This window comes from Oikopleura dioica, chromosome XSR, assembly GCF_907165135.1.
Source record: "Oikopleura dioica chromosome XSR, OKI2018_I68_1.0, whole genome shotgun sequence".
NCBI lineage: Eukaryota > Metazoa > Chordata > Appendicularia > Copelata > Oikopleuridae > Oikopleura > Oikopleura dioica.
Genome location: NC_137294.1, coordinates 9,691,287 through 9,705,058, shown reverse-complemented (window position 1 = coordinate 9,705,058; position 13,772 = coordinate 9,691,287). Strand labels below are relative to the sequence as shown.

At 42.7% G+C, this 13,772-nt stretch overlaps 5 protein-coding genes across 6 annotated transcripts; 4 read left to right on the top strand and 1 right to left on the bottom strand.

Moving 5' to 3' along the window:
* Nucleotides 1-140: 140 nt before the first annotated feature.
* On the bottom strand, nucleotides 141-3,639 carry LOC145709859 (serine/threonine-protein kinase PLK1-like). Of its 2 annotated transcripts, XM_081787563.1 has the most exons (11): nucleotides 3,492-3,639; nucleotides 2,361-3,440; nucleotides 2,232-2,313; nucleotides 1,973-2,187; nucleotides 1,855-1,930; nucleotides 1,577-1,813; nucleotides 1,183-1,509; nucleotides 928-1,138; nucleotides 678-883; nucleotides 295-635; nucleotides 141-250 (listed from the first exon to the last, which is right to left on the bottom strand). In XM_081787563.1, exons 2-11 carry the CDS (start codon nucleotides 2,432-2,434, stop codon nucleotides 232-234), a joined length of 1,788 nt encoding a protein of 595 aa, XP_081643689.1. In that variant the 5' UTR covers nucleotides 2,435-3,440; nucleotides 3,492-3,639; the 3' UTR covers nucleotides 141-231. The 2 variants fall into 2 exon arrangements, with proteins under 2 accessions (XP_081643689.1, XP_081643687.1); XM_081787561.1 differs by having other exon boundaries at nucleotides 2,361-3,639.
* A 1,063-nt stretch (nucleotides 3,640-4,702) lies between these two features.
* On the top strand, nucleotides 4,703-7,050 carry LOC145709862 (leucine-rich repeat flightless-interacting protein 2-like). Its single transcript, XM_081787566.1, has 8 exons — nucleotides 4,703-4,747; nucleotides 4,862-4,948; nucleotides 5,191-5,378; nucleotides 5,421-5,495; nucleotides 5,541-5,690; nucleotides 5,859-6,065; nucleotides 6,112-6,222; nucleotides 6,265-7,050. Exons 3-8 carry the CDS (start codon nucleotides 5,229-5,231, stop codon nucleotides 6,361-6,363), a joined length of 792 nt encoding a protein of 263 aa, XP_081643692.1. The 5' UTR covers nucleotides 4,703-4,747; nucleotides 4,862-4,948; nucleotides 5,191-5,228; the 3' UTR covers nucleotides 6,364-7,050.
* Nucleotides 7,051-7,203: 153 nt separating this feature from the next.
* On the top strand, nucleotides 7,204-9,671 carry LOC145709860 (cilia- and flagella- associated protein 210-like). Its single transcript, XM_081787564.1, has 9 exons — nucleotides 7,204-7,306; nucleotides 7,361-7,447; nucleotides 7,617-7,780; nucleotides 7,826-7,942; nucleotides 7,988-8,108; nucleotides 8,177-8,960; nucleotides 9,000-9,109; nucleotides 9,176-9,226; nucleotides 9,470-9,671. Exons 1-9 carry the CDS (start codon nucleotides 7,209-7,211, stop codon nucleotides 9,552-9,554), a joined length of 1,617 nt encoding a protein of 538 aa, XP_081643690.1. The 5' UTR covers nucleotides 7,204-7,208; the 3' UTR covers nucleotides 9,555-9,671.
* A 57-nt stretch (nucleotides 9,672-9,728) lies between these two features.
* Nucleotides 9,729-11,694, top strand: LOC145709861 (UBX domain-containing protein 11-like). The gene is given in 6 exon segments (XM_081787565.1): nucleotides 9,729-9,971; nucleotides 10,011-10,068; nucleotides 10,578-10,812; nucleotides 10,885-11,029; nucleotides 11,032-11,255; nucleotides 11,298-11,694. Coding segments are annotated over 4 exon segments (981 nt in total). The 5' UTR covers nucleotides 9,729-9,971; nucleotides 10,011-10,068; nucleotides 10,578-10,582; the 3' UTR covers nucleotides 11,680-11,694.
* A 131-nt stretch (nucleotides 11,695-11,825) lies between these two features.
* Nucleotides 11,826-13,739, top strand: LOC145709863 (ras-related protein Rab-2A). Its single transcript, XM_081787567.1, has 6 exons — nucleotides 11,826-11,943; nucleotides 11,989-12,075; nucleotides 12,120-12,261; nucleotides 12,304-12,373; nucleotides 12,417-12,549; nucleotides 12,700-13,739. Exons 1-6 carry the CDS (start codon nucleotides 11,869-11,871, stop codon nucleotides 12,826-12,828), a joined length of 636 nt encoding a protein of 211 aa, XP_081643693.1. The 5' UTR covers nucleotides 11,826-11,868; the 3' UTR covers nucleotides 12,829-13,739.
* Nucleotides 13,740-13,772: the final 33 nt, after the last annotated feature.

The window sequence follows — 13,772 nt, the reverse complement described above, 5'->3', positions numbered from 1 at the left end:
GTCTTTGATGATGCATGCTAATCTCAGCTCTCTTGCTTTTTTTAAATGCCGTAAAATTTAGAAGGTAAATGCAATAAGTTAGACACGAAAAGCGTACAGCACTAAGATTGTTTTAGCTCTGTAGTGGATTTTTCTGATATCAATTAGTGTATTCTTTATTGCTCGTATAAAGTGTAAGTGGCAGTGGCGATGCTCTTATCGGATAAGTGAAATAAATTGTCACTTCAGCTTTCAGGGTCTGAGATTTTCCCTAAAGATTTCGTTTGGTCATAGTTTTGTGTTTTAATATCTAACCTCATCCGCTGTTTGTGGTGTCTCTCCTCCGCAACGACTCCCTCTTTGCATTTGCGCACCATTTGCTTGGCATACTTGATCTTCTCCATCATGCCATTTGTGATTCCTAGCGTGTGGAGCTTGCGTACCAGGAACGTCTGGGTAGAGCCGTCCTGGTTCAGCAAGGTTACTGCTTTCATCTTAGGGCAGAAAATGACCTTCTCATGTGACTCGAACCAGTTCACTTGCATGGAGCCGTTGGAAAGCCACAGGCAAATAGCTGTCCTAGTTCGGAACCACGTTCGAAGATAAGGGAGACGGGAAAGCTCGTCTCCTTCTTTTGGTGCAGCCGCTGCTCCCGCCTAAAAAATCAATGAACGGACGTTCAGAATTGAACTCATTACCTTGAGCAAATGTTCGATCATGTATTTACGGAAGTAATCGACGAGCGAGACCTTCTTCTTGACTGCTTGAGGGAAGTCATTCTTGGTGAAGAAGCTCTCCTGGTACTCTTTGTCTAGGTACTGCATGTTCTTGGCATTCGCGTGCAGCATCGCTCGTGTGGCGTCGTTAAATAAAACTCCTACTGAGTTATCGCACAACATAAACCCTGAAAGAATATTTAAGAAAAGATTAGACATTTGTGTTGCAAACCAATTCCGTATTTGTCGGAGTAATCGACCCATTTCGAGATCCAGTAGACAGGGGAAGAAGCGGGGTGCTCAGCATCCTCAGGCAGCTCTGGAACTTCATGATTGGCGTTGAGGATTGCATCCTGCAGCAACTCGTAAAGGCTATCGATGTCTTCTTGCTTCCTTTGAATGCGCTTTGTTGTCGCATCTGCCTTAGCCACGAGCGTGTCGTCCTTAAAATATAATAAAATGAGAAAAATTCCTGCGTAAATCTTACCGGCATGAGTGATTTTCGAATGGTCGGTCGCGCGTAACCCTGGTTGTCCTCCCCTTCTGGCATGTTGTCAACGGCGATCAGTGGCTTCTTCGTCGTGTTGAAGGTCATCTGGCGCTCGGTGAAATGGGGACGCACAGTGAGGGAAGAAGTAGGGAGTCTTTTCGGAAGATATCCTTCCGTCAGGAACTCGTGCTGCAGCATTTTTGTGGCCGTGATACGCGTCTTGGGATTGTTCATCAACATAGAAGTGATAAGGTTAGACGCGGCTGGGCCAACGGTATCCTCGGGAATGACGTACTCGGTTCGCTTGATGCGGCTGTACGTCTCCTGAAAACATGATGTTTGAAATCAACGAGGAGAGAAAAACAAATCAACGAAGATAAACTAAACGAACCTTGAGTGATGAGGTTTCAAAAGGTGGCTTTCCCACCAGAAGGGTGTACATGATGCAGCCGGAAGACCACATGTCAACCTCGAAAGAATGGCCGCTCTTGACCAGGATCTCTGGCGCAATGTAGTTGGGCGTGCCGCACAGAGTTCTCTTCCGCTCATCCGGGGAGTTGATTCTCGTCGCGAGCCCGAGATCGCCAAGCTTCAGGACCATGTCACTGTTAATGAAGATATTTCCCAGCTATAAAAAAGGTTAAACCGGGTTAGATGAGACGTGGTCACCTTCAGATCTCGATGAATAATTTTCATCGTGTTGTGTAAGTAGTCCATTCCTTCGCCAATCTGTTTCATGTAATATCTTAATATACTGTCAGACTTGTTAGGCGAGAAAGAACATTACCGGACTTCAGGCTCAGTAAGTGGACCTCGTCGCTTGTGAAGCTCCATTAATGACTGTTTCTTGCAGATTTCCAAGGTTATGTAGACAAAGTGTGGATCTTGGAAGGAGCTCTTGAACATCACCACATTTCTGTGCTGTAGCGTCTTGTGGAGTGCGATCTCTTGCATCATCTTCTCCTTTTGATGCGGCTTCGTCAATAATGATTTCGATACAACCTTGATTTATCGATCAAGATGGGTTGTTTAAGATGATTCGGTACCTTGCCGGCAACAACCTCCCCGGTTGTTGCATTTTGGAACTCATAGCACCTGGCGAAACCACCTTTTCCAAGGTAACGAAGTCTAAATCAATCGTATTAATACAGTTCGAAGCTTGATTAGATTCCTACCGTTTGTATGTAACGCCATTTAGGGTATCAGAAACGGTCGTTGGAATAGGCGCGGTTTCTCTACGGCGGCTCATAATATGCTATGCTGCTAAATAAAAGTCAAAAAATATATATTTTCTTATTCAGAATTCAGGAAGAATCTTTCTTTCAGGAAAAAATCGAATAACGCTTGTCGGCGCGCGCTTTCTGTTTTTATACCACGCGCGGGAGATTCTTCTGATTGGGCCTCTGCTGAAAGCCTGCTCCCTAACTACATCTCTAAAGAATCTCTAAGAATTCGACGAAAATGATTTCGGCCTGACATTTTTGAATCCCGATAAGACGTCATAGCAGCGCCACAGCAAGCGATCAAGTATTCCTATCGTCCTGTACAAAAGCTCCACTTCTTATATTTCTTTTGACTTTCACCTGCACCTCCCTCTGTCAAAAAGCAGCAGTCAAGTTCGACTGATAAGAAATAACCACAAAAATAAATCTAGAAAATATTATAAATCGAAATATTATAAGTTTCAATCACGGATATTACAGACGGAAGAATTCTAACAAATGTCCAGAAGTAAAAGGACCGTTGGTCAATTGAGAATATTCTTGAGCATCGAACGTCAAAAGCTTAATTCGTTTGGAAATCGGCGAGGCGAACCAGACCACTTGATAGAGTTACTGAAGTGGGACTAAAAGTGACCTGAACAAGCTAAAAAGAGCTGTGTCAGTCGGGCGCGCTTGCACTACTTTTCGCGATTTTCGAGATTAGCAAAAGTCAAAACTTGTCAAAGACTACTTTATACGCTTTCACTGACTCATACCAGATAGTTTGATTTAATCGAATTTTTTTATTAAGAGCACTTGAACTTTATTGGACTTCTGGAAGAAATCAGGTAAGATGTTAAATTTTTGATATCTCAGTTATCAAGCCAGTCAATCCAAGAGCGTGACGTTGATAATTTATTGCAGCAAAGTTGGCTTTATTAATAAAATTTTCAAAGCGATAAAAGCTCGTTTACGGGAGTTCGCCAATCAGAGAGCGCGCCAGTAGCGAGCTGGATCAGCCGTGGTCGGATCGCCTCTGAATTTTTAATTGCACTTGCTAATCACTTTTTGAAACGGCAGCATTACTAGAAACCCCTAAGAAACCATTTCTCGGAAAAAGAGAGATTGAGTAGAAGACTTGATGAAGCCAAATGAATATCTTTAAATATTTGCCATTTCTCGCAGTTACTGAAGCAAAAATCGTAGTTTTCAATTTTGAGAATACCTAACTTAGATATTTGCAGACAGAAAAGACATTACCGTCTCCGTTTATGTTTTATTAACGCGTGAGCATAATTATTCATCTTTTTGAAAACGAGGCTTTCAGAAAAAAAAAACGACAAGAATCGGGAAAGTGTTGAAATGAGCGGGCGAAGACCGAGGAGGCCGGACGCCGAGGACGATTCCCTCACCTCCATCGCCAGAGAGGTACTTTTCCTTATCTTCTTCTTCTTTTTCTAACTAATTTCCAGGCAGAAGCGCGGCTGGAGGCAAAGAGAGCGGCTAGAAAGGAAGCTCGTGAAATCCGACTCAAAGAACTCGATAAGCAGCAAAGAGAGGTAAGCTGTCCTTTTCTTGAGAGACTCAAGAACTAGAACACTCGTCTAGGGAAAGCGCTGGAATGATAGGTCCATGCGTTATTCGATGCCCAACTTGGTATTTTTGTTTTTGCTTTCTTTTTCTTCCCTTTTTTTCTTTCATCCTTATTCCTCATCTTCATGTTTTCTCTTCAAAAACATTCTTGAGCGTGCTTTGGTTGAAACTAACATTTGGCAAAAAGAAATAAGAAAATTAAACTGAAGTAAATTAGTCCTCATCATCCCGTTCGGGCTCTTCTCTTTCGCTGTACAAAAGCCAGTCTCGGTTAAACTCGCGAAATGGCTCCGAAGTAGACTCTCTCTACCGCTGTGACTCGCGGAATTCTCTCTTCTCGGACGTAAGTCTCTTTCTTTCTTTCTTATCTTCCGCCTCCCCGCCTCTCCTCCGCAACACTATCTCCATCGATTTTTTCCGGCGCTCTAAAAACACGAATATGAGAGTAGACCCAGTTATACTCGTCCATGTGCGACAAGAGTAATTTTGATGAGCTCCTCGAGATTCTATCCGAAGAGGTACCTTCCATTTCAGTTCGCTCTAATTCAAATCGGCGGATTTGGACCTGAGTCACTCTCTTTTTCAAGGCAATTCACAGAATGATTAAGAGTCAATTTGTGAATTTAGCGACCTTTTCTTTTTCTTGAAACAGTGATGCTTTATCGCTGCGAATTTTATCTCGCGCAGACTGATTTTAAATTTACCTTTTATGCCAGATGGACGATTTAGAGAGCCAATCCGGCGACTACCTTCTCAACTCTTACCAGGTACAGCTGCATGTTCCTTTAGTAAGCGTGCTGTTCACAAAGAGAGTTGTTTTCTTCTAGTTCTTGTACATGGGATTATTTTCGTTTTTAAGTTGATTTATCAACTATGTTCAGGAAGGAAATGGCTCACTCCCGAAGAGGTTCGCCGATACAAACGACTACTCGACTTCGAACGGCTCGAATGGCCGCCCCAGAGTAGAGGTAAATTATTTTTAGCTACTGCTCCGCTTAAATGAGTAGATCTCCGCCGAGGACCGCGTCCGGCGCTTGGAAAATACCTATTTCAATGAGCTGAAAGAGCTCAAAGTAAGATCCTTGTGTGAGTTTTGAATTTGTTGACTACGAGTTTTGGATTTAAACTAGAGGCGAGTGTGAGAAGAGAATGACCCAGTGTGACGTCTTGGCTTATCCGCTCACACGAATATCGCTAATCACTTCCTAAGGAGTCGTCGTCAGCCATCGAGGAGAAATACAAAAGGCGATGGTGCAGAACGCACAGCTCGACAACGAGAAGACCGCCTGGCACTACGAGAACGAACACCTAAAGAACCTTTTGGAAGAAAGGGAGGACACCCTCGCCACCACGCTCAAAGAACTCAATGAAAAATGCCAACTAGCACAGCGACTAAAGGTGCACTTATCCATTCGAAGTTGTTGAATTTAATGATTTCAGACACAAACCGAAGCTCAAAATCTCAAACTGGACCAGTTACGCGAAATCATCAGACAGAAAGACCAGATCATCCAGGTACACTCTTAAAAAAACAACAACAGCAGTGGAACCAATCGTTAGGACAAGTCGAGTAAGTCGGAGAGTCAGGAGCAGTTGCGCGAATTGCGCGAGACGCTGATCTGGCGAGACAACAAAATCAAAGCGCTAGAAGTCCAGCGCGACTACTTTCAAAATCTAGCGCAGTCTCAGATTTCCCTTGTTGCAAAGAAGGTGTTTTTTTGCAAAAGATTGATAAAATGCTTTTGTTGCTTTTCATTTTAACAAGAGTGTGTTTTCTTGGTCTTTTTCTTGAAGTTTTTTGGTTGTGAATGGTTCATTCATGTGTGGATTCTCTTGAATATGTTAAAAAAGACAAATCAATTCGTAAAAACAATTTAGGACGGCGGTTATGTTCCGGAAAACGACGATTCTACGGAGCTTGAGCTGCTGCGAAACGAGAATGAACAGTTGAAACAGCAGCTGCTGGCCCAGAACTCGAAGAGCTCGAGCTCAGCTTCTGAAGAAGAAATCCAAGTCAAAGAGCGACTTTACCAGGAGGCGAAGGCAAGAGCGAATAAAGCCGAGCAAGAAATAGAAGCGCAAAAAGTAACGACTCGCTTTCTGATAACTTTGCTAACTCTTCGTTTCGTAGCAATACACAGTGAGACTAGAAGGGCAAGTAAGCCGGTACAAAGCTGCTGCCGATCACTACGAATCTTCGGAAGACGACCTTAAGGCCGAGAAACGTAGACTTCAACGGGAGGTAAAACACTAGAATTCCAGACCAGAGAAGCATAATTCCTAGCTGCGGACGTGGCAAGACAAAGCAGAGGAGCTAGAACTGACAAATGAACATTTGGAGAAGAGGCTTGAGAAGATCCGACAAGCGAGAATGAAAACGTGAACCAAGATTTCAATCGACGACAAAATAAAACTCGGGCAGCGAAATTTTGCATTTCTTCAACTTCACTTCACTTTCATGCCTTTGAACGACTCACTTTATGAATTCTTTAAATCGGAAGAAAAAATAAAGATATCTTAATTCGGCTTCTCGTCTCATAATCCTCAATCTTTACAAGTGAAAAGTACATCACCCATTATTCAACTTCGATGTTTCCTTATGCAAGTGTATCTACAATTTCGCATATAAACGAGTTTGAGTTTAAGACAATTCTGCATGACACAATTCTGCTTAAGTAACATTACAGGCCTACTTTTCAAAGAATACCTATCTATATGTTACAAATTGTAACTTTTAAGTTACAACCACAAGATTACCGCTTTTCCGCCTGAAATAAGTTTAAAGAAGTCCTCTTGGAATAGTTTTTTATAAGTTTGATTCGCTAAAAGACAATTCTAATCTTCTGTTGTTTTTTTCTTTTGACGCTTTTTTCATGAATTTCTCAAAGTATCTTTCCCATTTTCAATTATCTGCGCACTTCAAATCGATCCTATCAAAAGAGAGTTCCTATCACAAGAAGTGATCGAAGAGATTCTACAATTTGTGATAGTGCACACGCTCGACAGTAATCCAGCCAAGTTACGTTTTTTTTTTATTTCATTTATATGCTCTGATGCGAGCTTGAGTCATTTATAAGAAAAGAAAAATAGTCTTTGTTTGGAGGCATGAACGAATCGAAACAACAATTATCTTTTCTATCTTTACCTCTTTCTGAATTCGTCACAAAGTTCACAAAAATAAAATAGCAGTGTTATTAATAATAACTAATTGGCTTCATCAAAATCAGAATGGCAATGGTCCAAGACTTGAGCGTCGTCGGCCATGGGCGGCGAGCCGGGGCGCAAAAGGAGCGCGTTCTAGTCCTCACTCAAAATGAATTTAACAGGTATCTATTATTCACTGGCGAAAGTTCTGAGTGCATTCTTACCGAAAAATAAAGGATGGAATCGAGTTTGACGCGTCGCGAGCGCGAGCAACAACAACGCGCTGCTCAGGCTGAAGCGAAGAGGGCCGCTTTCCAGCAAAGGTGAGAATCGATTTTTTGTAGAAAAAACAACGAAAAAGGTATTGAACAAGAATTGATTTCGTGGCTGTTGTACTTTCGGATTTCCACCGGAGCTGGCCTTCTTTTCTGTATATATCGATGTAGAGAGAATTGATTGTTCTAAGTTAGAATTTAAATGGCGGAATTTTAGCAAAGAAATCTCCTCGAAATGGGATAATACTATTGCCGGCCAGCGTAAAGCAAAACTGGCGGCAAAAAAGGCGCGGGAAGAGGAGGAAGAGCGAATCAAGCAACTAAAAGACCTGGAAGAAGAAGAGTACAGGGCTGCAGAGCGAAGGCGAGTCATCGAAGATGGTAATGGAAGCGCTTAAAGCTACGGAAATGATGCTTTCTTTTTAGCGAAAAAGAAGATGTTTAACGCAACGGATCGAGTCAAGGACTTTCACGCCGCATTGACGTTCACAGAGGTCCTCAAAGAACGCGAAGTGCAGATCGAGCACAAGAAGCGATACGACGGTTTGAGCCTTGAAAAATGCCGCTGCTTATAAAACGTTAAATTAGAGATAATGGCTTCGCGCGATCGAAATTGGCACTTGAAAGCCGAGCGGGATCTTGAGGAGGCGGCTCAGCTCGAAGCTCAGCGCAACCTTGAAAGATTGCAGAATAATCAAATCTTTAAAAGGTAAAAATCAACAAGCTTGAATAAGAGAACATAAAAAGGAATCGCACTTTATAAATAATTTATTTTAGGGGGCTGATGGAGCAAGTGGCAGCGAAAAAACAAGTTAATGAATCCGAGGAACAACTTTGGATCGAAGAAGGAAAAGAACTCGCGGAGCAAGCAGAAGCCCACAAGGAAAAGCTGCGGCTTGAACAGGAGCAACTCGCGCTCCGGAAAAAAGAATTCGAAGAGGGGCTCAACTCCCATTTGGAAACGAAGGCGCGGCTTGCTAAAGAAGACGAGGATGAAGCTGTTCGGGAAGAGCAAAAAAGAAATATCTACGCTTCGACGAAAGACAAAATCGCGAAGATGCGAGCCCAACGACTTTTAGAGCTGCGAAAAGAATCGCAACAAGCGCGTAACCGTATGGCCGAGAAATTAGCTGCCGAATACAGAGAAGCAGAAGACGATCTCGACGAAAGGATAGAGGCTGCGCGTCTTGAAAAAGAAGCGAAGGCGGCTAAACGCGAAATGGACGAAGCGAGCCAGCGAAGAGCGAGAATCAATTCTATTAGCAAGCATCGCCAGTTGCAGCTAGAGGTTGACAGGATCGCGAAAGAAATAGAATCCAAAGAATCAGCTGAGGAGCGCGTGCGCTTGCAAGCCTTGGACAGTGAATTCCAAAAACAGGAGAAAGAAAAGTTCGCCAATCGCCGAAAAGCGACGACGAAGCTCGCTACGAATAACTTCGCCAAATACGAAGCAGACAAGGCCGCTCGAGAAGCTTTTGCGAAAAAAGAAACCGATTTTGAGAAGGTTGACGCGCAAAAGTACAAAAAGGAAGAAGCTGAATTCCAGGAGTACGCCGATAAGGTAAATTAATAGTTGTCGTCAATTTGTGCATATTGTTAGGTGATTATGGCGGCAGAAAAGGCGGAGCGAAACACATTTCCTCTGAAAGTGGTCCGTGCACGAGGTCCAGGCGGCGGGCGTGGTCCGATCGATCCCATCACCGGCATGAGGTGATTAATACTTACTTATTTATACTGTTATATTCTTACTTTTAAATGCTTACGCTGGCTGTTAAGACCGTCTTATTTGGCTGCGACGGCCGATGCTAGGCAGCTGCCAACATACAGGTAAATCTTCCTTCTTAATCGGCTCACCACACTGCAGATAGCGAAAATCAAACACGAAAGAATAAGATTCCTATTCGTCAAGTACAAGCAAGTCCGCCCATGCCATATGTATAGATTATCCGCTCATTATAAAACCTGACATGACAAGCGAGATCGATTTTTCGAAACCCCTTTAAATTTTAAAAGAGCCATTGGGAACTGATTAAAACTTGAAAGCGCGCGAAAACAAAGGTTTTTTTGTAGGAATCCCGAGACGCTTGAAATTCGGAAGAACTTGGAGCCCGGCGTCGCCTCTGTTGGTAAGCAGCGCCTCGGCTTCACCTGGTAACTTCACTTCTTTTTTCATCGCGCCTGTACACCAACTCTTCCACGCATTTCGCATACTCTATTTTTCTACTGATCTTCCTTATTATTTTATTTTCCTACAATATGATATTATTTTTGTAAAAAATCGATTTCAATAAATAAAACCACATTTTTAAGAGGAAAATCGAATGGAGGACAAAGGGACGAGTTCTAATGGGCCTTATGAACGGGCTCAACTTAAGAGAATCGCGTGACTCACATGATCTGAACTTGTTTGAACCTGTATAAGCGTAATTACGGTTTTGATCCGACCGTTTGCCGGGAGCAAATCATCCCTCTTACGCGGCTAGAGCGGGAGAACCAACTCGAGCGCGATGACCTGGGATTGCTCGCAGATACAATTGAGCGGCTCGATGCCGAAATAGAAACCGATTTGAAGGCATGATGTATTTTCAGAACCCCCGCGAATTTCTTTTAGGAGTTTCCTCATTTGTCGAAAGAAAAACGAGCTCCAGACAATTTGGAGCTACTGGCAGGCAAGGTCTCGGATTTGGTGTGACCCGCTGTGCGCAAAAATGAGTCCCCTGAAATGGCGCACAAAATGATGTGCGCAGCATTCGCGGATCCCAGAAAAGGCTGTGATTCAGTCTAGCACACCGCCAAATTTGCTGTGGCCGATCACAGCTCTCAATCACAGAATTCGTGTGATCCAAAAATTAGGGATGGGAATTCAGGCTTTCATAACGAGGGATTGTTGAATCATCTCAAAGGTCGAAGCCGCGTTATCGGAAATTCTTATCATCCGGCCATGGGATGAATAGTTTTCCTAATGAAATTCAGTGATAAATTCATGGGTCGGGCGAAAGGAATTCTGGATCACAAAAAATTTGTGATCCAAATAAGACTGAATTTCAATTCTGTGATCGAGCCTCGATCACAGTTCCTCTGTGATCGAATATACCTGCGCACATCTTATTGTGCGCCTTTTCAGGAAACATGTTTTCGTGCACAGCGGATCACACCAAATCCGAGACCTTGCTGGCAGGGGCGATGAAGCGCGTGGCTGAGCTAGAAAAAGAACTGAAAACAGCTCAACGACGAGCTCAGCGAGCAGAGCTAGAGCTACAGTATGTTTCGAGAAACGCGCATGCTACATTCAACGAGCCTCTGTACATGGTAGAGAACAAACGTCTGCGCTCACAGATAATGGAAATGGAACAGTTTTTGGCTGACTATGGCTACATCTGGGTGGGAAACGATGAGCTCTCCTCGAGCAATGACTCTTCAGGCCGGTAATCGCCTCATAAAGCATTTGATTATTTATTCATCTCCTCGTTACATTTTCGCGATACCGAATCAGACGACGAAGAAGAAGTAAATTGGCCGAAGATCGTTAGCAACATCGAGGAGTTGAACGAACTTTGCGGAAAAGACACGTCTCGCATCGTGCAAGATGGCGCTGGCGGAACCTCAAGGCTCCAGAAAAAGGAGAAGATCTTGATCTTGCTTTATACTCGAATGGAATTCTGCTTGGTGAAGGTCCTTTCCGATCGTTGGCGCATTCGCGTCAATTCTTGCGTGATCTTCAAGACGGGTTCTTTCCAACTGAGTTGCAAACTCGATTCCCTGATGGACTGATTTTCAACGTTAAAGATTTTCATTCTATTTCATACTCGAAGAAGTTCCCTGGTCTTGGCAAAAGTCTGCAGGAGCCGGTGATCAGGTAAAAAGAGCTGTCTTGATAGTATTTAAATAATGAGATTAGAACGAACGATCCTCGACTTATCGAAACAGATATTTCAAACGAGATGAGCGACAAGTTAGACTTGGCTCGTTCGGGCACGCGTATTTCTACGAGTAAGGGCATAACGATTCGCGTCCGCACTCTCGACGACAAGTTCCTAATGATTCGGATGCGCCCTTCGGAAACTGTCCGCGCTCTTCGTGAATACATTGCCGACAAAATAGAAACGAACGAGTTTCGAATTCTCACCCTTAGCGATGGCACTGGATGGACTGAAATCAAAGATGAGATTGTCTCGCTGGAGGAACTTAAACTTGGTCCTCGCGCGGCGATTCAACTTGCCAAACCGCAAAGCACCCCGACGGTTTACGAAGACTTACAAAGGAAACAGTCTATTTCATAATCAATTTATTATATAATATATGACAAGTGAACTTTGATAAACCGTTTGAAAGACACATTTCCAACCTTCGTACACCACGCGTATAACATCGCCTTCTTTCAAAAATGCCAACTCCCCAACTTCTGTAGTTTTTTATTCATAAAGACCTATTTTTCTTAATTTTTTTATCTTTTATATTCTCTCATAGAAATGAGTTACGCGTATCTTTTCAAATACATTATTATCGGCGACACCGGAGTCGGGAAATCATGCTTACTTCTCCAGGTGGACTTATAAAATGCCAATAACTTCCTTACTAAATCAATTCAGTTCACGGACAAACGATTCCAACCGGTGCACGATCTTACTATTGGTGTCGAGTTTGGTGCACGAATGATCAACATTGATGGAAAACAGGTCCACTCTTCTTTTGATTTTTTAACACTGACTCGAGAATTCAGATCAAACTCCAAATCTGGGATACGGCAGGACAAGAGTCATTTCGCTCAATCACGCGCAGCTATTACCGCGGCGCTGCTGGCGCTCTTTTAGTCTACGACATTACCAGGAGAGACACATTCAACCATCTTACTACTTGGTTAGGTACGGGGCAGCGATATTTTCGAGTCCTATAAAACAATTCAGACGATGCTAGGCAGCACAGTAGCTCCAATATGGTCATCATGCTAATCGGAAATAAATCAGATCTCGAAAGGTTGAATATTTGCGTCCATTCTCTTTTAAAAACGATGTCCTAGTCGGCGCGAAGTGAAGAGAGAAGAGGGTGAAGCATTCGCACGGGAACACGGCCTCGTCTTCATGGAGACCTCAGCGAAAACAGCGGCCGGAGTAGAAGAAGCGTTTATTAACACTGCTCGAGAAATATACGAGGTGAGTAGTCATAAATGAATAGAAACTGATTAATCTCTCCGCTAGAAAGTGATTGTGCCTTCTCGGCCAGTTGTAAGTGCGCCAAGTTGCAAGGGATCAGTTTAACGCCTTTCATTTTTTTATTTCGTTCAGTAACGGTTCTTGCTTTAGAAAATTCAAGAAGGCGCATTCGATATTAACAACGAGGCAAACGGAATCAAGCTTGGGCCACAGCATCAGTCTGGCGCAGGAATGCCCAACAGTAGAGGGCAACAAAATCAAGGTGGCGGCTGTTGCTAAATCGACCCGACTGGACCTCCAAAGCTACTCGATAATTACTTCGTGTGTTCACCAGTAATCTTTCATAAAATAACGTTTTCGAGTCAATTATTCTTTGCTTTTAGTAGCTCACTACCAGTATAAACAGTAATATCATCATTATATACTCAATTATCAACACACCTATCTAGCATCTGAAATCAAAGTAAAATTGACTTGAAACGCTATCTCTAAAACCTCTCCATAATGCTGGAATTCCTATGTTCACGTCCTTATTTCTCCTTTAGAACATCTACTGTAGTGTTACCGTAATTTCAGTAGATGTTGAGCGAGGCGAGCTTCTTTCTGCGTTTTCAGTTCTTTATTTTCAGTTATTGGTCTCATTGAATGCTTCCGAATTTAGTACATTTTTCCTAATTTGTCTAAATTTAGTTACGTTAAGAGAACCTATCAAGAAATTAAAGGAGACGGGCGCGTTTCTTCTTTCTAGTCTACTGTGCAATTTGATCCTGCTATCCCTATCGTTTATAAGAGCAATGCGGCACTCATGTCTTATTCATTCACTTCATTTTCCGTCGAGCGCCAGATACTTTTAACTTTTGTGATTTCTTCATATGTTGTTTTATATAGCTAGTGTGTTTTATACAATAATTTGTCGTTTCCCTACACTATTGTATAACTCACGATTTATAAAATGATGTCCTGTTGAACTTCATCAACTTGAAGACCAAACCAAAAAATGTCCTTGCATTTCAAAAAATGTTTCTGTTATCTCATTTAAACAAATTCTATTTTGGTACGCACTCGCATAGAAAGGTTGTGTGTTCAATCCAGAGTTAAAGGATTCAAACTCACGACCATTTTCGTCGAGTGCTCAGTATCCACAATTCGCGGCAAATTTAAAAAATATAAACGTTTGTTTTAAGCACAAACTTGATCATGTGAAGCTCTTTCGACTATTTTTT